General features: G+C 45.7%; 1 protein-coding gene across 1 annotated transcript in view; it reads left to right on the top strand.

Annotated features, from left to right (window-relative positions):
- The window catches only part of LOC147748466 (A.superbus venom factor 1-like), a 276161-nt gene that overhangs the window by 94180 nt on the left and 159930 nt on the right, over positions 1-22051 (top strand). Inside the window, exons 11-14 of the mRNA XM_086962077.1 lie at positions 7564-7710; positions 8573-8785; positions 17024-17215; positions 17994-18155. Of these exons, the coding sequence (XP_086818203.1) occupies positions 7564-7710; positions 8573-8785; positions 17024-17215; positions 17994-18155 (714 nt within the window). The remainder of the gene's footprint in view (positions 1-7563; positions 7711-8572; positions 8786-17023; positions 17216-17993; positions 18156-22051) is intronic.

Raw genomic sequence — 22051 nt, 5'->3', positions numbered from 1 at the left:
CGGGTGTGCTAAGTCTTTTTCATAAAGGGAGCTCGTACTCCTTGGCGTTCGACGGGGGAACTGTCTGTATAAATCAAACAGACTCGGCGCCGGTGGCAGCGACAGCACAAGCAGGTTAGAGTCCGGTGTGCTGGTGCGAAGACAAAGGCATCGGGTTGCTGCAGCCGGTCAGCGTCGCAGAGTGCACTAGTCAAACGCGCATGCGCGAGTGACTAGTGCACTCTGCGACGCTGACCGTCTGCAGCAACCCGATGCCTTTGTCTTCGCACCAGCACACCGGACTCTAACCTGCTTGTGCTGTCGCTGCCACCGGCGCCGAGTCTGTTTGATTTATACAGACAGTTCCCCCGTCGAACGCCAAGGAGTACGAGCTCCCTTTATGAAAAAGACTTAGCACACCCGACTCCTATCGGCTTGTGCTGACGCTGCAATTACTGCCGAGCCAGCCTGATTAATAGAGGATTTTTCTCCTCCGTGACCATAAGGACTTTGAGCCTTTTACGAGAAAGACACCACGCCAGATTCTCGGCTCCCGTGGAACCCTGCCATCCAGGCATCTCCTTCCCCTACCTCTGTTGGTTTCACCTTTGTTGGTTTCCCCATCGATAGGACACTTTACTCCTTCTAGAGCGATTGACTGGCTACCTCTTCCCCCCCCAACTCTCTGTCCTGGACCACCGACAGCTAATTAGGTGCTGCCCGAGGCCCTGATGAGAATCTCCAATGAACCTAAGGAGATTCGAAACGCGTAGGCCCATCATCCCACTGGTCTGCCTATTGATCTAAGAGTACACTATTGTATAGATCTCTTGCCATTTATTGCACACTATCTATTGATGTTTAATTTGTTAAGATTCCTTGAAATTGTAAAAACGTTTGATAGTGTTCTATTTTTCAATACAATTTGCAAACAGTGTGTTTATACTAAGGCAGCACCAGTTTTTTGTTTCCTTGTTGTAAATAATGTACATATGGTATGTGTGAGAGTAGTTTGCATGTCTTGAATGTATGGTGAAAGTGATATGATTGTAGTATCGAATGGTGGTTCGTCCCTGATTAATTGCATTCTCTTGTGTCCGTTTTGCATTCTTGTTTTTCCTCCAATGTTTTTTTCTCAAATGTAAAAATGTTTTTTTAAAAAATATTATTGAGCATATTATAATAAAATTGCGACTAAGAAGCATTCCCTTCTCTGAATTTGATTTTCAGTTTGTGGAGGATTTTTCATTGTTCTAAGTTATTGTTATCAGCACTGGCATCCCCTTCTTGTTGTTTATGATATAGGCTCGGCCTTGCTGATTAGAGCCAGCCCCACCTTGTTTTCACAGAGCAGTTCTTAGCCATGTTATCCAATGGTAGGTGGATAACATGTGGAGTGGTGTGGCTCACTGGTTATAGGCGACAGACCCGTAAGCAAAGAACGGCCCAGGACCAGGGTTCAATTCCTGATGCGGCAGGGTCGGGGAACAGGGTCAAAACGGACTCGATAATTCTCGCCTCGGTGCCTACTCTAACCAGGGAACACACTCGGCAACTCTGGGCATTAAGCTTGCCTCAGCTCTACAACGGCCACCCACAGACGCCGGGGATGCCTGCTTTCACCTTGGAGATACCCAGAAAGGGACCATCGCCCAGGGAAAACCAGGACAGGTTCCCCAGCGGTCTTCAGCGCCAGGATACTCCATGGAGTCGCAGTGCGCTTTCCAAGTACACCCCCATTTACATTTACAACATGGCTAAGAGCATTAGCTCGGTAATGCATGAATATCGCTGACTTTTCAGCGATATTCATGCATTTCGGCCGATTTTTATCGCTTAGGAGATAAACCTTAATAATAGCAAGGCTTCTAAGCGATAAAAATAGGCGAAGAACGGCGATATAATTATAGCCGCTAACCAAGCTTAGCGATAATAATCGCTTATTCTTGGTAATATGCCCCAGAGTTTTTCTCCAGCCTCAGTATTCAAGGAGACTCCTCTACCCCGGAATCCTGTGAAGAGGGCTGCCTTGTTGGAGGGTGTTCAGCTTCTTTTGTGGATTTAGGAGGGCAATGGTATGGAAATATTGGAACTAGTCCCTAAGACAGTGTTGTTCATCAATACTACTTTTGAGTTAATTTCACCTGCCTATTTGTCCTCCTTCCTCACCAGATTTGAATGAACAGCTGTTATTTTTGATTTCTGTGCAGTTTAAGCTCAGAGCGGTATATATTACAAAACATGCAGTGCCGTGATTTGTTGAGTATATGATTTTGTTGGTGGTTCGATGGATCCCCAAAACCTTGCTATGGTTAGAAATTTTTCTTGTATTTTGGTGCAATAATGTTTTTAACAACTTTATTTTGAATTTTGAGGAAATAAGGACACAGACATTGGCATTAATGTGTACAATTATCTATAGCTAGCAGTGGTGGACAGTTCAAGATAGCTTACTTTAACACACATAAACATTTTTTCCAAGGTGCAACTCAAGCCCACTTCCTCTAGAGATGCCTCCAATCCTTCATAAATATAAATTAGAAGCAGCATTTTGACCTCTCATTCTATTGTCTTGAGAGGAATGATTGGCTCAGAGAAGGGCATCTCACACACCTCAGAAACCTGCAGAATCTTAGTCACTGTCAGCTTTATCCCGCATGAGCTTTGTTTCTTCACATACGTAGAAAAACGGTACCAGATATTGTCAAACTTTGCAACTCTATTGTGAATAATTGCTGTTAGTTTTTCCATGGCATAAACTGACCACATCCTCTAACCACATATTAAACTAGGGTGCCTGCAGCTGTTTCTGCAGCTGAGACTCACAGAGGTGAAAGAATAGGTTTCCCAACGGGCCATTCTGGGGTACAGTATGTGTACCCGGGGTCTCCTAAGCGAACCAAGAATGTGGGTCATGTGGTAATCAATCAATCAAGGAATTTGTAAATTGCACTACTCACCCATGAGGGTCTCAAGGCGCTGGGGGGGGGGGGGGGAGGGGTGCTGCTACTGCTCGAATAGCCAGGTCTTGAGTAGCCTCCTGAAGGTTAGTAGGTCTTGGGTCTGCTGTAGGAGGATGGGGAGGGTGTTAAAGGTCTTGGCGGCGAGGTAGGTGAACGATCTCCCACCGGAGGTCACTCTTCGGATGCGGGGGATGGTGGAGAGGGCGTGTTCAGTGGAGCGGAGCTGGCGATTCGGAATGTAGAAGGTGAGGCGACTGTTGAGGTATACTGGTCCGGTGTCATGGATTGCCTTGTGTGCGTGGGTGAGGAGCTTGAAGGTGATCCTCTTGTTGAAGGACAGCCAGCGCAAGTCTCTCAGGTGGGGTATGATCTGGCAGCGTCGAGGGATGTCGAGGATCAGGCGGGCCGAAGCGTTCTGTATGCGTTGTAGTCGTATCAGCAGTTTGGCTGGGTCTCTCGTGTAGAGGACATTTCCGTAGTCCAGCCTGCTGCTGACGAGGGCCTGGGTGACTGTTTTTCTTGTGTCAGTGGGGATCTACCTGTAGATCTTGCGGAGCATGCAGAGGATGTTGCTTGCTTGGTCATGGAGAGTGTTGAGTCGAGGACGAACCCCAGGATGCGTGCGTAGTCGGTAGGCGTTGGTGCTACTCCCAGGGTGGTCAGCCACCAGAAGTCGTCCCAGGTCGAAGGGGTGGAGCCGAGGATGAGGACCTCCGTCTTGTCCAAGTTCAGCTTCAGACAGTGTTTCTTCATCCATTCGGCGACATCTTTCATTACCTCGTGGAGGTTGGTCTTGGTGGTGTGGGGGTCTTTGGTGAGGGAGAGAATCAGCTGTGTGTCGGTGGCATAGGAAATGATGTTGAGGTTGTACAGTCTGGCACGTGGGCGAGCGGGCCATTTAGATGTTGAACAATGTCGGGCTGAGGGATGATCCTTGGGGTACGCTGCAGATGATCTTGAAGGCCTCAGGGATGAAAGGGGGGAGTCAGACACTCTGGGTTCTACCGGAGAGGAGGGAGGTGGTCCATTCAAGAGCCTTGTCTAGGATCCCTGCGTTGTGGAGACGTGTGCGTAGGGTGTGGTGGCCGACCGTGTCGAAGGCGGCTGATAGGTCCAGGAGGATGAGGGCTGCGGTTTCAACATTGTCCAGCAGTGCCCTGATGTCATCTGTGGCGGCGATGAGGGCAGTTCCAGTGCTGCGTTTGCTGCGGAACCCAGACTGGGATGGGTCCAGGATGTTGTTTTCCTCAAGGTAGAGGGTCAGCTGCTTGATGACAGTTTTCTCGATGACCGTTGTTGGGAACGGGAGCAGGGAGATGGGCCGGAAGTTCTTAAGGTCCCTCGGATCAGCCTTGGGTTTCTTGAGCATGGTGTTGATCTCGCCGTGCTTCCAGCTCTCCGGGAAGGTCGCGGTCTCGAAGGAGATGTTGATGGCCTTGCGGAGATGGGGTGCGATGGTGGCGCTGGCTTTGTTGAAGATGTGGTGTGGGTACGGGTCAGACGGGGTGCCGGAGTGGATGGAGTTCATGATTTTGATGGTGTTGTCGTCGTTGATGTTGGTCCAGGTGAGCAGGTGGTCATTGTGGGTGGTGGTCCTGGGGTCCGAGGTGTCGTTGGCTGTCATGTGATCTGGTTGTCAAAGCTGTCGTAGATGTCTGCGATTTTGCGACGGAAGAAGGTGGCCAGGGAGTTGCACAGGTCTTGCGATGGTGGGATGTCGTTAGTGTTGGAGCTGGGGTTGGAGAGTTCCTTCACTATGTTGAAGAGCTCCACGCTGTTGTGTGCGTTCTTGTTGAGGCAGTCCTTGAAGGAGGTCCTTTTGGCAAATCTGATGAGGTGATGGTGTTGGTGCATGGCGTTCTTGAGTGCTGCGTGGATCTCCGGTGTCTGTTCGCGGCGCCATTTCTTCTCTAGTCTTCAGCAGGTTTGTTTGGAGGTCTGGAGGACTGCGGAGAACCATCTGGCATTCTTGTTGGTGTGTCTGTTGGAGAGTTTCTTGATCAGGCGAGGGTGTTGGCGCAGTTGTCAATCTAATGCCTGAGGTTGCTGGTGGCAGCGGCAGGTCAGTGGGGTCGGCGGGTGGGCTCTGGGCGAGGGCTGTGTTTAGCGTGGCAAAGAGAAGTTTGTGATGGAGTGTATTGTGAGGAGGACTTTGTCCCACAATTTTGAAGCCACGGGCATGACCACCATGGGAGCAAGAAGGTACTTCTATCCTCGCAACCCATCTAACACAGCTCTGAACCCCCAAACATCTTGTGCAGATGAACAGGTGTGGAACCAATGAGTATTTTGTAGGCATTTTTTTTTAACGTTGGAAATGGGGTATTTGGATGCCTGTTGTCAAATAGTCTCCCAAGTGTCTTTGAAGATATCTATTGCTAATTCCCTCTCCCATTGTGCCACATACGCATGCTTCTTAACCCTTGCGCGCTGGCCGAATTTTCACGCTGTGCGGGCGAACTAGAGAGTGGGCGGCTGGGCTCTGTGTGTCCTATGGCCTTGCAGTTGTCAGTTTTGCTAGAAGATGGTGCAAAAGTCAGGACGCTGGGCCACTCTGGATGTGGGTTACTGCGGTGTTGACATACCTCCATGTACTTGGAGTCCAGACTGGACTCTTACGATCTTTGTTTGCTGCAAGGGGTCTGGAACCCTGGATATTGGTCCTGTAGGTTCCAGTTGGTCCTGGTGTCCTCTCACTTGGTGGAGAGAAAAGCTCTGACCTTGAGGAGTACAGGTATCTATTCCTGGGGGCTGCTGCATCAGAGTGGCTGGGGAGCGTCAACTTGGTGAACCGGACTTTGTGTCTTCAGTGCCTGTAGACTGCAGGGGAGTAGCTACTCTACTCCAAGGGAGATTGCTGGCAATTTGTGAACGGCTGGCAGTCTCCTGGAATTATTGTATGATGCTCAGTGGCAGGACGAGTCCCTGGTCATGATTGCAGAGACTGGTGCAGACAGGCAAGTTTGGCAGCAAACGTCCACAGCAATCTTCAGTTCTCGCTTTTCTCGTGCCTTTCGGTGTCCTCTTCTTGTGGATCAATTGCATCTTAATTCCTGGAATCAGGGTGCTTCTAATTACTCAATTTTAGGGTTCTAAGTGAAGTGATACGTAGTAGCCAATTAACTACTTACCTTTAGGGTGTCTATACGCCCTATATGACCACTTCCTGCGGGAAGTGGGCATAACCCTGACCCAGAGAGCCAAATTCTACCACAACCGAGATGGTGGGATTCAAAATTTTGTGACCACATAAGGAAGTCCACCATAGGGGTGGAACAGGCCTGAGGGAGGAACATGCCTCCTGACTATCTAATTTTCCCACCTGCCCTGGTTCCAAATAGGCCCTGGGCAGGGGGTCACATTTTCCCTTTCTTGGGAAGCCTTGTGTTGTACATCGAAGGTGGCAGAAGCCATTAACGTCTTCTACCTTGATATGCTGATTACTTAGCCATCCTGCTTAGAAGAGGTGACAACACCATTGCTTCTGCCCTCCGAGAGTGCTGGCTCATACCTGCAGGGGGTCAGAAACATGTCTGTGGTGGCTGGATGGTCTACACCAGTAAGCAATGCCATGCACTAGTAGTCAGTAGGCTTTATGGGGCACCTACAATTTACAAATCCATCATTGAAAGCAGTGTGGGCTTATTAATGCAATATGTTTGAAACTAAACACCTCTTGTTCCAATGAAGGCATTATGTAGCTAGGGAACTCGTAAACTCCAGTGTCCAGCACATGTACTTAAAATGGCTTCCATGTTCACTTTTAAAATCTAAGAATCGACTCAGACATCACAGGGTCATATCTACTCATGCACTTATTTCCACACATGCAGTATAGTGCACCCTGCCTTTGGCCTGTAACGCCTGCTGTAAGGGTGGCTTATTATACTGGATGCAGTGTCTGCAGGCATGGCACACCTGAGGTATCCGATGCTGTGTCTTCACTTTTCTCTGCACCTTGGAATGCAGCCTGCAATTGCAGTTTGCATGTTGGATCTGAGAGGTTCCTTAGGGTGGCACCATACACACACCAGCCCTAGGGACCCTATTATCCTCGGGTACTAGGGGTCCCATTAACTAGTGACTTAAAGAGGGTGCTGAAGGTATTGCCAATTGTGGGAACAATTTTACAGTTTTGGAGAAAGAGATCTGGCACTTGAACGTCTGTCAAAATTGCATCAGATACTAGGCAAAAATTGGGGGGTGACCATGTCAAAAAGGGGAATTTATTAAACTGGCCATTTGTAAATGTATGTTTGCCCAAATAAAACACTCATGCAAGTGATTGTAAAACATCTTTCCCCATAGCTACATAACCCTTCAACAAATGATCACTATTGTATCCATACAATCAGAACCTGGGCCACAGTGCTGATTATCCTGTGTTCTTTGTTATTTCCTACTGTTTCCTTAGACGTTTGTATTTCCTGTAGATAATGCTATTCTTTGGGGACCCAGTGCTTTTTGAAGATTTTACCAATGTTCTGTTCACTATGCAGTATAACTGTTATGTTGGATTATCTAAGTGTTAGTTGCCGAGCAGACTTCTCACCTCACCAAGTTCTGTTTTCTTCTCAGGTCTTTGTTACACCCACTTCACCAAGTTCTGTTTACTTCACAGGTCTTCGTTACGAACCCTGATGGCTCTCCTGCTCACCGTGTCCCGGTAGTTGCTACCCCTGGAAACATTCAGGGCAGTACTCTGGCAGATGGGACCACTAAGTTGACAATAAACACAGCATCCACTATTGAAGTGTTAACCATTGATGTGAGTAACCGAATGCTGAAATTGAAACACCATATGTCACACAAAGCTGGTCATTCCAACACACCGAGCCCTTTCCGTCACAGACTGAGGAACATCTTCACACTCAGAGTGATTACTCAAACATACAGAGATAATTCTCACTGTTGGGGCCTGTTTGTGAGTGCCCCATGATCAGATGGGATAATAGTTGCTTCTTATAAAATCTGACACTGAGACACTCAAAATTTATCAGGTACGAGAATTGTAATGTATCCAGAGATTTGCCTTGAACGTTGAACATAGGATGCAGATTTTGGTTCTTACCAATGCAAAATCTATGCTGTAGTAGTTCTGGATCTTTTTCCCTATTTATATTCCATGTGTTTGCGGAAGGCTCGGTATTTATCGGTCCACTTATCTGTCACTTGCATACATTGACAACCATCACACACACACACACACACACACACACTTACAAACTACCCACAAACGAGGGACGAGCCTCACGTGCGGATGGACATTTTTATCACATGGACAATGTGAGTGATAGAGCCATGCATTTGAGGTTACTCAGGTGCTGCGGACAGAGAGAAGCACAGCTACTATGGGGTGAGGTAACACAGTGAAGACAGTAACTGAAGGCTGGGAAAGAAGCTACAGAGCAGATTTTTGGGTGCTGGGGGAAAGAGTATTAAATCAACCCTGTGGAGTTGGATACAAAGTGGACTTTGAGAAGCAAAGCCATGAGCTGACACTATGGAATCACAGGTTCACACTGCGCTGTTGCATTAGAGTGATGTTGTGCAATTGGCACATCTGGATAAAAGTTCAGGCCAATGTTTGTTCAAACAGTGATCTAACTATAATAATGTTAATTTTTCAGGTTGCAACAAATCATCCTTTGTACAAAGCTGATCGTCAGGCGAGGGCAACAATGAAGGCAACTGCTTACAAGGCACAAGGAAGCTCCAAGAACTACCTCCACATCGGAGTCACCTCCAATGATCTGAAAGCGGGCGACAACCTGAATGTGAACTTCAATGTGAAGAGCAATGACCCAGCCAAGGAAAACCAGATTAGATCCTACACTTACATAGTAAGTACACATTGCAGCGATGGAGAAATCGGGGAATAGAACCGACCCTGTGGCTTGGTCTCCAGGGACTGGCTGAGGGGAAGGCTTTGTGCTTCATTCAACCAAGACTAGGAAAGATGGTGCAAGGGATGGGTTCTGAGATAATCCTGTTATTTCCGATGGACGTAGAAGGGTGTGTCTAGGATCATTCCATTAGGAGTTATGAGGCTGAGTGAAATTCTTAATGTTCATCGAACAAGACTACGGTCCAAGTAGCTGGTCTAAGAAAGGGGTCTGGGGTTCATCAAACTGAAATGCCTGGAGCTGTGAAAGGATGCAAGAACTTATGTAGCTAGGTGGGTTGTACTTCAAAACAATGAATACACAAATATCAACCACCAACAATATTGACTGCAAGATATCAACCAGTACAGTAGCTTCCATTGGGGAATAAAGATTTAGGGGCTTATTTAGACTTTGGCACATGCAGGACAGCTACCAAAAAATTGGCGGATTTCCTGTCAACTCTATTTAGAGTGGATAGAGGCCCTATACACTGTGAACAAGGCAGACATGACATCCATCACTTTTATGAGGGTGTTCTTTCTATTCTGACACAACATGTACTTACCTTGATAATACTGGCCAAATCAATATTGTTGTGGTTCGATATTTTAACATTCAGTATTGCGGTATTATATCTCTAGTTAAAAGGTTGGTCTTGGGGTTGAAACAGTCAGGAATGGACAAGTAGGGAGTCCCGCGTATAGCAAACCAGAACCCGGATTACTTTGCCACAAAATTCTGAGATACATTCAAACAGGACTTATGAAGCTGGGTGAAGGAATGGTCTTAGTGGTAGTTGGAAAAGCTCTTGCTAAGCAGGAATAATATAATAAAATTCATTAAACATGATTCAATGGCAGAGCTGGGGGACAGTCCCAGGGATGACACAAACAGTTGCAGAGAAATTGTTAGTGTTTATCCAACAGGAACTTATATTGCTGAGTGAGAGGCTTAGGGTTTTTTCACTTAAGCCACAGCAGGGTGGTGGGTAGGTATGGGCGGAAAATCCGTTCCGCTCGCGGATTTTGCGGATTTTCGGGAAATTCGCAATCCGCGAGATTCGCGAATCTCCCGCAAAATCCGCAAATCCGCGAGCAGCGGATTTTGCTCGCACTGCTCGCACTGTTCGCGTGAGTTCGCGGCTTCCCAGTACAACTTCGCGCCCCGCGAATAAGTGCTAAATTGCAGAAATACGATCTTAGCAAAACTGAAACTACTTACCAGGTTCAAAAGTTCAGGCTCATCATTAGTAGCCATTTCCTGTAGTGCTTCCTGAGGGGCCCCTCCAGAGTTCAGTTGCCAGTTGCAACTATTATGTGACCCTGCTCTGAACCTCAGAATAGTTACACATATGCCACAAAGGTCCTGAATTACAGCTAAGGGAGACAAGCAGGAGCCAGGCTGGAAGTTAAAATCCATTAATCAGCCCCTAATTCATTATTGTCAGTTGGGGCAGGGCAGGTGTTGTAACTAATTTTGATAACAATGAAAGCACTTAGCAAGTGCAAAAGATCACTAATCAGGGCGCACTAAGGAAGCAGGTGCCAGCTAAAAAAATATTCTGTGACACATTAATCAGCCCCAAATTAATTCAGGTCACTTGAGGCAGGGAAGGTGTGCTTTGCTTTGCCGAAAATAATGTACACTGGACAACCAGAGGGTGTGGTGATGAAACAGAGGGTGGCATGGGTGGGCCAGAGGGTGGCATGAGTAGTCAGAGAGTGGCAGTGGTGACAGAGAGTGGCAGTGATGAAGAAGAGTGTCCCAAACAGGCTGGACACGTAGAAACAACAGTTCGCAAAACTTGCGACCCGACAGGTAAGTTCGCAAATTGCGAAATTGTAAAAACCCTCGCGAACTGGCAGAAACACGGGCGAACACAAAAAAAAAAAAATCCGCAAATTCGCGGGAATTCGCGGATTTTGCGGATTGCGAGTTCGCAAATCCGCAAAATTCGCGAACGCGAGATCCGCAAAATTCGCCCATGCTTAGTGGTGGGCTTTATGTACCCAGACTCTGCGGCTTCGGGGCCTGCTGACACCTCATGCTTTATATTTTGAAAAGTGTCCAATGGGCAGAATGAGGGTTTGGTATTACAGAAACGCCCACAAACCTTTACATAACCCCTTCTGTAATACAGATCGTATTGGCACTAAATGTGCCCTGGCATAATGTCAAGGGGACTTTTCTCTATTTGCATGGGCACTTGGCACTATGCAAATGACTTTGACTTTGCACCTGCATCATATAACAGATGTGGGCACAGAGGCAAGGCAAACAGACCTTCAGGAAGACACTGGCAGCACCACATAGAAGTGGTGCACAGTCAGCGCTCTCCCTGACAGTATCTCATGGAATGATGAAAGGAGGCCACTGTAAGCTGATGCAGTCATTCACTCCAGCAGCCTACAGGGAATCCCGGCCACCCTTTAAAAAAGGTTGCGGCCGGCCCATTGAAAAGAGATCATTGCTTTCAAACAGCCAGCCTGCCTTTCATGTATATGCTCTTCCTAGTGCAGGGGGGATTTCGTACCTCTACTGGGAACAGAGTGCTTGCTGTGATTTTTCCACCTTTCTGAACGAAAAATACTGGTCATGCTTGCATTTTGTACTATAAAACATTTAGAACTTGAACACTGTATATAGATACCACGTGTTTATACTTTATTTTAAGATCACCCATTGATCCTATATAACATTCTTTTCAATGCACATTTTTTGCTCTACTTTGGTGCTGATCTGCATGTCTGGCGGGTATATAGTAATATATCTAGAATGTTATCACTCTGGCCTAAAGGCCGTCCTGGCCCTGAAAAGTGCAATGTGTAAACATATGGAGTATTTTGTGCTACAGTAGCCTCTCCACTGAGATATGGCATTAGAAAGCACCGAACCATCTCCTCAGTCGTGTCCACAACGATCTAACATCAGGCTGAGCCTGCTGCTTCCTCTTTTGAGAGATGGAATACCATTGATATTCCTAGGTGAGGTCATGCTTGGCATCAACACTGCCAACCTAGAATTGATGTCCCGTCAGAATCGCAACTCTTCAGTTCAGGATTAGATCTCAGCCTCATGGAGGTCCAAGGCACCTGACTTAGAAGAACAGAACAACTTACTTTTCTCCATGTCTTTCACTGTCTATCCGTTCCAAATTGATGCTGGTGGACTGGAAGGTAAATGGCCTTCCTCACCTGCTCTCAGCGAAGGCCTGACAGTACGTGCAAATATTATGGGATCCTTATTTGTAAACCAGACAACCAGAACAAATGATGAAAAACAATCTCTTGGAATATGCTGAGAAGCTACCCTTTAACAGACCTGAATTGGACATGTCTTAACAGCCCACAGATTGTGCAAAATAATTAAACGCGAAACTGTGGACAAACACCTAGATGAGAAAGAGTGACCAGCAGATGAAAGAGTCTTTAAAGATGATGCAGGCACAGTCATACCACCCCCTTTTGGCACAGTCATACCTCTAACAGCATAATAAAGCAAAATGTAATATATGCGGAAAAGAAGGTGATAAGGAAAGCAGCAAACAAAAAACAAAATTTGGGGTTTTATGAGTTCTTTTTTTAAAGAAAACAACTGTTCTCAAATGACTAAGGGCCAGATGTAGGAAGCCTAATACCGGTCGGTAACGGACAAAATTACCGAATTTCGGCGTTACCGACCGGTATAAGGCTTTTCAGATGTAGGGGCCTAATTTAAGGATTAATTTTAGGAATCAGTAAATTACCGAATTCTTAAGTACCGATTCAGTAAATTACAGAATCCTTAATGTAGGAAGCACTCAAGTGAGTGCTTTTCACTTGTAAGGATTTGTTATTTACCACCAACTACAAGTTGGTGGTAAATATCGAAAACCTCAAAAAAAAGCAATTTTGTGCTTTTTTCAACTGTGCCATGTGGCAGACATACATGCCCTTAGGGCATGTATGTCTGGCCTGCCACATGTGCACCCATGCACTATACAGGGGTGCAACAGGGTGGCAATGTGACACCCTGCCACCCTTGTAAGTCTACCCCTTTCTACCGATTCAGGATTTATCGAATCAGTAATTCTCATTCATTCCTAAGGGGCTCCAGGCCCATAGGAATGAATGAGGAATACCGATTAGGTAAATACAGAATCGGTATTTACCGAATTTTACCGATTCTGTAAAATTTACTGAATCATTAGCTACATATCATTTACCGATTCTAAAAAATCGGTAAATAATATTTACCTATATCTGGCCCTTAAAGACCAATTTTGAGTTTTGCATTTTCAAAATGGCGAACAAAGTATCTCTCAGGTTTTAACAAAGTAGCCCATCGATCAAACTATTAAAAGGGCCCGAAATCCTTAATCCATACTGCTGCCCATTATTAGCAGTTGGGGAAGGAAGCACAGGTAGTGAAGGGACTGGCATAGTAATATCTAAGCTCTAGTTGCATTGTTTTTTTACATAGGCCAAGTTCCCCTCCCAACATCAGGGAGATAGTTAAGGGTTTAATATAGATTGTGTGGAATTGTTGAACATGTCCCTTTTTGCGGGGTTATCCCCAAACATTTTGCCTTCTTCCTCTGAATTTTTTTGATTTGTTTTTTGGTTAGCTTTAGGACTCTGGGCCATTCACCACTGCTAATCAGTGCAAAAGTATATATGATCTCTTGTCTACATTGTATTGATGATTGGTTTATCCACGATTGGCAAATTTGATTTACTAGTAAATCCCTAGAAAAGTGCACCAGGTGTGCCCAGTGCCTGTAAATCAAATGCTGCTAGTGGGCCTGCAGCACTGAGTGTGCAACCCACGTGAGTAGCCCTTCAAACATGTTTCAGACCTACCACTGCAGTATCTGTGTGCACAGCTTTAAACTGCCATGTCAACCTGGAAGGTTCACCCACTTGCCAAGTCCAAACCTTTCCTTACAGTATATGTAAGGCACCTCTATGGTGAGCCCAAGGTAACCCTCTGGGTAGGGTACAATTTATTTAAAGGTTAGGACATGTAGTGTTGTGTTTTACATGTCCTAATAGTGAAATACTCCTAAGTAAATATTTCACTATTGTGAGGACTATAAATTCCCATAGGGTATCATGGGGATTGCCTTTAAATATCTTTTAGGTGTAATTTCTCATTGTTGACATATGGATATTTGGAGTTTGGGATCTCTTAACTAACAATTTAAAAACACATCTCTTGGTAAGGTTGGTTTTTAAATTGCGTGTTTGAAAAAATTCACTTTTAGAAAGTGGCCATGGTCTTGTTAACCATTCTGTGCCTCTGTCTGTCTGTAGAATGCACATCTAGGTAGGCTGGAATTGAGCTCCTGTGCATTCTAGACAGTCACAGAAAGGGAGCTGAGGTGTGCCCTGCATATCCTGATGGCCCATCACCAGGCTGATGGGCCTTCCTGAGATAGAGTGGTGGGAGGAGTTGTCACTGACACCTGAATAGGGCTGTGCCTGTTCTCACACAAATATGTTTCCACCCCCTGGAGTGTTTCTGAAGCTGGGCCAGGTAAAAGGCAGGGTCTTGTGCACTACAAATAATTGCCTTTGAAGTGTTCCTACTTCAAAGCCAGAAAGAGGTATAAGTATTGGACCTCTGACAACCCAAAATCAGAACACTTCTAGACTGAGGACATTTTGCTTGGAAGAAGAGCTGGATGCTGCAGGAGGGACTGCCACTCTCCCCATTGCTTCATTGTCCTGGCATGCTGCTTCCTACTTCTGTCCTGGGAGTGGAAGGAATGGACTTTGCTTTCTACATCCTGCTTTCAAGGTTCTCCAAGGGCTTGCGCATGCTTACCTCCTGTTAAGAAGTCTCAGGGCCATCAAAGAATTCACCTACTGCTGAGAGTCCTGACTTGCCAAGTGGTACCAAATACATTTTCTGTGCCCTCAGAAGTGAGATCTGATCATTTTAAGGAGAAAATCAACGCATCAACTAACAGTGTCCATTTATTTACCACCCGCTGCAAAAGACCAAAGCATCTCTGCAGCCTGCACCAAAGCCTGGTTCCTGCTGAACGCATTGGCTATGGCTTGAACCTCAGGCCCTAGCTTGCCATAGCAGCGTGTCAGGAGCATCACCGTAGTGTGAGCCCGAACACTGTGCCACCAAAGTCCGTGGTGCCCTGCTCCAACTCCAACACAGTGCCTGCTTCACCACTGGGACATCGATGCAGCGCCTGTCTCGCTGTTGAGAAATCCACTCAGCGCCTGTTTCGCCGCTGCTGCATGGACTCAGTGAATCTGGATTTTCGAAGCATTGTCTCTGGGTGCCAATCTCTTCATCAATATTGCACCGCAGTAAGGAACCAAGGTTGCATGCTCGGAAATCGACCCATCACCTCCCCTGCCAGTAAGGAGCCAATGCTTCACCTGTTCTGCCCAGCAGCAAGGAATCAATGCCTCTTTCCCTTGTCAGTAAGGAACCGATGCATCATCTCCCCTGCCAGTAAGGAACCAGTGCATCTTGTGATTTTCCGGCACCTCACCTCCCCTCCCCGGCCCCTGGATCATCTTTGATTTTTTACATCTAAAGTACTTTGCGCTAAAAAAAACAAAAACCTTCCTTTAATTTCCATGCACTAAACTTGCATAATTTGTTTTAACTGATATTTTGAATTGTGTATGTTGGATTTTTGTCGTTTTGGTCTTGTTTCATTCAGATACGTATTGGCTATGTTTTCTAAGCTGGTGATGTCTCCTTTTGTAGTGTTTTCACTGTTTTACTGTGTGTGTATGTACAAATGTTTTACACATTGTCTCTGAGATAAGCTTGACTAATAATGCAAAGCTACCAAGGGGGTGAGCAGGGGGCTATTTTAGCTGTGTAATCCCTTTACCCTGACTGGAGTGAGGTTCCCTACTTGGACAGGTTTCAAACCACTGACAACTGGAGACCCCATTTCAAACAGGATTAAAGGAGATCAGTGTTGTAAAATAGTGGAAATGTAGAATGTTGAAAAAATGATAGAGTTGAGGAAGTCTGCAAGGCTTGACTTCTATGTTTGAATAACACTAGACTAAAGTGCAAATGAAACGTGTCAGGAATTTGTTATTATATGCAGCACAGTACAGGCATATTAACAAACATAATTAACGGCCAAGCTATTTAATTCTTCATTATATGGAAGTGGTTGAATTTCTGTGTGTACTACCAGATCAAGTCCCCAAGCAGTAGTTGTGTAAATAAATGGCTGCTATCCCGTGAGTTTAGAAAATCTTTCCCAAAGCATATTCATTCTAGTAGGTTCAGAATGCTGTAATTGTTCCTACTCCTTAGTCTATTCTTCAAATCAAACTAGTTAAATGTTTTGTGCTAACTTTTGCTTTCATGAATATGAGTACCATATGTGCTTCATAACCAACCCAGACCGATTGTATATCTGATATCCAGTTGTCATTTTTAGGTTGAGTTTGGGCAGCACATGCGCTGCTCTGCAAAGCATATGGACTTGAAGCTTCGCCCACTCTACGCCCATATTTTTTATTGGCGTGTGTCATTGTCCACTGTAAACTGCGGCTTTTCATTGGTCAATAGGTTTAGCAGTTCCTCCTTAGTACCGCCTTGTCTCATTTTGTAACCTCCCATGAGGACACCCCTTGTTGAGTGTGTTGTTACTCAGTAGGCTTTAATAACAGCTTTCGAGCACTATTTTCTCAAATAGCTTTGTCCTGCCTGCTGTTTTTCTTTATTTATCTTTATAGCGCAGGTGCCAAACGCATTTGCAATGCAATAAGTCTCACATTTGCAAGAGTTTAAGCTGTTGACATTGTAAATGACAATGTCTTTTATTTATCTGTTTTAAAAACAACATATACATAAAAGGCATTGCCATTTACAATGGAAATAGATCAAACTCTCGTAAATCCGAGATCTATTTAATTGCAAATGCTTTTTAACTGCTCTACTTTGAGGTAAATAATTGGCTTCTTACAGTTAACTTTTAGCTATTTCTTTTAAGTATTACAACCTGACGAAGATGGAGTAGGCCTTGTTGACTTGCCACTTTCTGCCCCCTCCAACTTTATGGCATTTTTCTTACGAGATTGTCTATTGCACAGAAAATGCCGACTTGAAATAGAAGGGTTAAGTTTCTGATGCCTACCTTTGCATCTCGGATTTTGCAACTTGCTAATGAATCTGTCTCATTCTCTCTCCAATTCCCGCTCCCCCCACCCACAGATTATGAGCAAAGGACGAATTTACAAGGTTGGCAAACAAGACAGGCAACCGGGACAATCGCTGGTGACCATGACGCTGCCTATCGTTCCAGACTACATTCCCTCTTTCCGCATCGTTGCCTATTGCTACGTACAGGACGAGATTGTGGCAGACTCCATCTGGGTGGATGTGAGGGACACCTGCATGGGAACGGTAAGCCTTTCAAAGCTACCATTTTCTACAAGCTGTCCTTGTAAGCCTTCTTCTCCATTGAATTTAACAAAGCCTGATAGCTCAGGTCGAGCCCTCCATGGAGATGGGTCACAGAGTAAGGGGTTTACAGGGAAGCCCAAAATGTACAGGTTCCATTGTAAACCCCATCAGATGTGGTAATACAATTACTGCTGCTGCTGATCCGTGCTCAGTAGACAAATCTGGTAGGGCTACTGAGCACACATTATAGTGCCCAGTGCTCACTGAGAATGCCATCAGTCATGCCCAGCGGGCATGGGGGCCTGGGACAGAGGGGATGGTGCTTGGTGCTGGTTTTGCGAGACACTGGGTTAGGCACATGACAGTAAAAGTGAAACGTTATCCCCCTGCCCACTGGCCATGATGAAAACACTGGCCTAGGGGGTACTAACAGGCGGAAAGGGACATGTCAATCCCAAAGCCTGTGACCTGTGCCTACTGTCCCCTGCAAATGGGTGCAGTCTGGGCCAAAGTGACCCCATTGGCAGATGGAAGTGGGTGCTGGACATGTCCAAAGGCCTAGCAGAACACAGCTGATGCCTACGCCAAGCAGGTATCGACAACAATGGCATTGAGGACAGGGTTGCTTGGCCAAGTGTGTGACCTAATACTACAGCCCACGCTTCACCTTAGACAAAATGACGCATATGCTGGGGGTAGATGAATAGACAAATTCTGGCTACTTGATACAGTATCCCCTAAAACAAGAGTAAACAGTTTCATTTTTATTTTTGAACAGCTGGAAGTATCAGGGGCAACAGAGGGTGACAATAGGGTAAAGGAGCCGGGAAAGTCCATGAGGTTGAAGGTGAAAGGTGATCACAATGCAAGAGTTGGCCTCGTTGCAGTGGATAAAGGTGTATTCGTCCTCAACAAGAAGCACAAAATCTCCCAGTCCAAGGTGAGTCCAGAGGGACACTTCACGCCCTATGCATGACTTGTCGTGTTAGCATGAATATCATCGAGAGGAAGCAATGACTTGTTTGATTCTCCAATCAAACCTGTGCCCTTCTGTAATGTCTATCTACACCAAGAATACTGCGAGGCATCTCTGAAATACCATCACCATTAAAAAGTGAGAAAGGGACAACTGGAGGTCTCTTACACATCCCTGAGAAATCATTAATACTGTCACTGTATTGTTCTATGTTTCTTTATTTAAAATATTACGGTGTGAATAGGTTCAAAGGCACCGCTGACAGGCATGCTAATGGGATGGTACAGTCCAACACACACACAGGTGTAAGTAGCAATGCGGTATTCAAGAACATTGCATTAGGCATTACGTGGATCGACAAGCTGGAGGGACCATGTTAAGACCATCTGGAGACAGTAATAAAAAGTCACACTTCCTTCTTTGCTTAAGAATGATACTGGGGATCCTTCTAGGATGCTTTGATGGCGAGTTCTGTAATGGGGCGCCCCAGAGGACAGCACCAGCTTCCATGGCAGCCTCAATGGAATTCTTCATATCCAATCAGTTTGTCCCTGGGAGCTCTGACTAATACAATTCCTGTATGTAAAAGTGTGTGGCATGTGAAATGTTCTCTCTTGGGGACAGACGGCCTGTGAAGTATTTCATGGGCCGGCTCAATAGACGTTTCTGATGACCTAAACCAGTCTGATGCTTACTTATTTATTGCTTATTAGCTGATAGCAACTTTGGAGCCACTTGCATGCTAAGAGGATAGAATCCCTCTTTAATGCTCCTGCGTTGATTACATAGTGCATCATGGGGACCATTGTGATCCCTGAAGAATAAGAAGATTCTGTCCAAGACAAGACGGATTGTATAACCCACCTTTCTACAGTACATCAATGTAATGAGCACATATCTGTGTTGTGTGCCAACTGCTTTGCACCAAAAGGTTTCCTTTGTTGTGTGACTAAAACTAATTTGCTACACTGAAAAAATACAATCTGTGCTCACAGGTGTCTATTTAATTTTGTCTTGTAGCGCCACCTTTGCCATACAGGTTTCTTGATGTAATGAATGGGCTGAATGAACGGAATGCTAAATCCAATGCTCGGAAACTGCTAAGGGCCAAAAAACTCATACAGTAGGATGGGCAAAAGACGTACCTTGTGGTGTTTTTGCTTACAGCACAGCCCTGATACTGTAGAGATGGAAAATAGCCTAGAGAATAAAAACCACTATCTTGTTGAGTTCTTCAACTGCAGGTACTTAGGGGCCCATTAGGATAGCGGGCGGATTTCCCCCTGCGGGCCGGCGGTAGCTACCGCCGGCCCGGCAGGGGCAATCCGCCCACCCTCCTCAACAAAATGACCCCCGCCACATTATAATGGCTGGGGGGTCCACGGCGGATGGAAAGTCCGTCTGCCGCATTTCCGCCGGTCGGGAAGTCAACCGGCGGAAAAAGTGCTTTTCTATGGTGGCGGTGTCTGCGAGACACCGCCAACCATATTACGATGAAGGCGGCCCAATGCTTTTCCACTGTGGCAAAAGCATGCAGTCTTTACTTTGGGGGCCCGTTGCAAGCCCCCATGGTGGAGGTGGGGGGTGCCCATGGGGGGTACCTGTGGTACCCCCCTGCATTTGCATACACAATGCGGCAGGCACCGCGCGGTGCCTGTCGCTTTGTGTATGCAAATGCATAACATACATTTCTAACATTGCGGCGGGTGCTGGTGTAAACACCGCCCGTTGCAATGTTACAAATGCATGATGCGCCCGCCAGTGTGGTGGGCGCATCTTAATGTGCATGGCGGACCGCCGCTCCGATCACGGGCGGTCCCGTTTTCCACGAGGATGGCGGGCGGACTAAGTCCGCCCACCATCCTAATGTGCCCCTTAGAGTCACATGTACGACCATTTAATTTTGCAACTCGCAAATTGGGAAATTGGGAATTTTAGCGACTCTCAATTTCCGAGTCAAAAAATAATATGTACTAATGTGTCTCAGACACATTTAGCAATTCCCAATAAGATTGCAATTGACCTCCCTCAATAATATTCATGGGGTAGGTTATAATTTGCGACCCATTGGGAATGGCCTGTTACCACAGGGATGGTGGTCTGCTGGGGACAGCAGACTAAACCCTGGCAGGTAAAACCACTCCACCAGTGGAGTTTATGGAGTTTTACCTACTCTGCGTTCCATTGCAAACGCAGAGTGAAGGAGTGGATTTAGCCGGCCCCTCCACCCTCCCAAAGTAATTATAATGTAAAAAAAAGGCAATTATCTGCCGTGGCTGCCTCCTCCTCATCATGGCCGCTCTCCTTCCTCGTCCTCGCCATCCTTCTTCTTTGATAACCCCTACGTTGTACGTCTTGCCATGGCAAGGAGGAGGCAGCCGCGGAAGTTAAGCTCCTTTTTTTTTTTTACATTATAATTACTTTGGAAGGGTGGAGCAGAGCAGAGTTTCACTAAGTTGTTTTCTAGCTCTGTGGAACTCCATGTAGGGGCACTATGCCTGCTCTGCCCACCTTTACAGCAGACCACCATGTCTGTGATTGCCTTTTTTTTTTTTTAATGCAGCCTTTTTTTCTTAAAGGAAAACAGGATGCATTTAAAAAAGGAAAATTAACTGCCTACATGTCTAGAACGTTTTTGCGGCGAATCACAAAGAGGAGGGGGTCCTCTGGTGACACCTTCTCTATTGCAACTGGCTTACTATCTACGTAAAATAGGCTCTAAACTGCAATTGTTTTATGACTGCATTACGGTCGCAAAACAATCGTACATTCCCCTGCGACTCGCTATTAGGAATGGACGTCCCTTGGCACACCCCTTCCTAATAGCTACATGCAAACCCTAATTTACGAGCCTGTACAAGGTTACCGACTTGCAAAATTGGGATGACACATGCTACAAACCGTTTTAGCGGTTGCAAACGGCCAGATTCTCCATTTACGATCACTAAAACCTGCCTTGGGTCCATTCTGGAGATTGGAGGGATAGGATTTTCGGTGGGGTCCTCTAGACTTGGCGCTAATATTTTTGAAAGCTCCTCATGCAGTAGGTCTAAGCACTAGGCATCTTAATTAGGTTGTCCATAAGTAGATCTAATGATTAGTATGGAAGAGGGATGACTCTTGCTAGAGTGCTCCAAGCTTCTTCTCTGAATCCTGTTTAGGAGAACAGGACTTGACCATTCTTGGCAGGAGCCACCATGCTTTTGCTCTAGCCATCTGAAAGGGAGTAGAGAGTAACAACTTGTTTTAGGACACACTAACATTCTTTCTTACATCCATTGCTGAAACCTGATGCCTTAAGATGATTCTCAATGGGGTCCTCTGGGTTTCTGCACCAGGGGTCATGGAGAAGAATAGATATTCAACAGGGTATTGGTGGGGCGCACTACACATGTTGTTCCTTGTTAATTAGGTTGTTCGGTGCTCTGAAGTATCAATCTCTGACAGGGAGTGTAATCAATAATAAGGTAGGTAGCATATCCATAGGACGTGGAATATGTCCCCCAGGCTCCGTAAATGCCTTCAGATAAGAAGGTTTATCCTTATGAAGTAACGGTTAGAAACATATATTTAAGTTTGCTTTATGTTGTTTATTCAATGATCTCGTTGTATTTCACAAGATTTCTTTTGTAATGCATGTCAATAATTCAATCACATATCCATTATATCATTTTGTGATTCCCAATGCATTTCGGCATTAGATGCCTTCATCCGGGGATATTTCTAAAGAAAAAAACGAGGAATGCTGCTTTAGCACTCTCATATGAGGAATTAAAAGAACTGAAAATTACATGGGTGCATAAGTATGAGTAAAACGGTGGAAATGGTGCTCCCCGAGATGTGTAAATAAGGATAGACGG

Source organism: Lissotriton vulgaris, chromosome 1_1 (assembly GCF_964263255.1).
Source record: "Lissotriton vulgaris chromosome 1_1, aLisVul1.2, whole genome shotgun sequence".
Taxonomy (NCBI): Eukaryota; Metazoa; Chordata; class Amphibia; order Caudata; family Salamandridae; genus Lissotriton; species Lissotriton vulgaris.
Note: the sequence above shows the minus strand (reverse complement) of the source record. Positions and strands in the feature narration are given on the sequence as shown.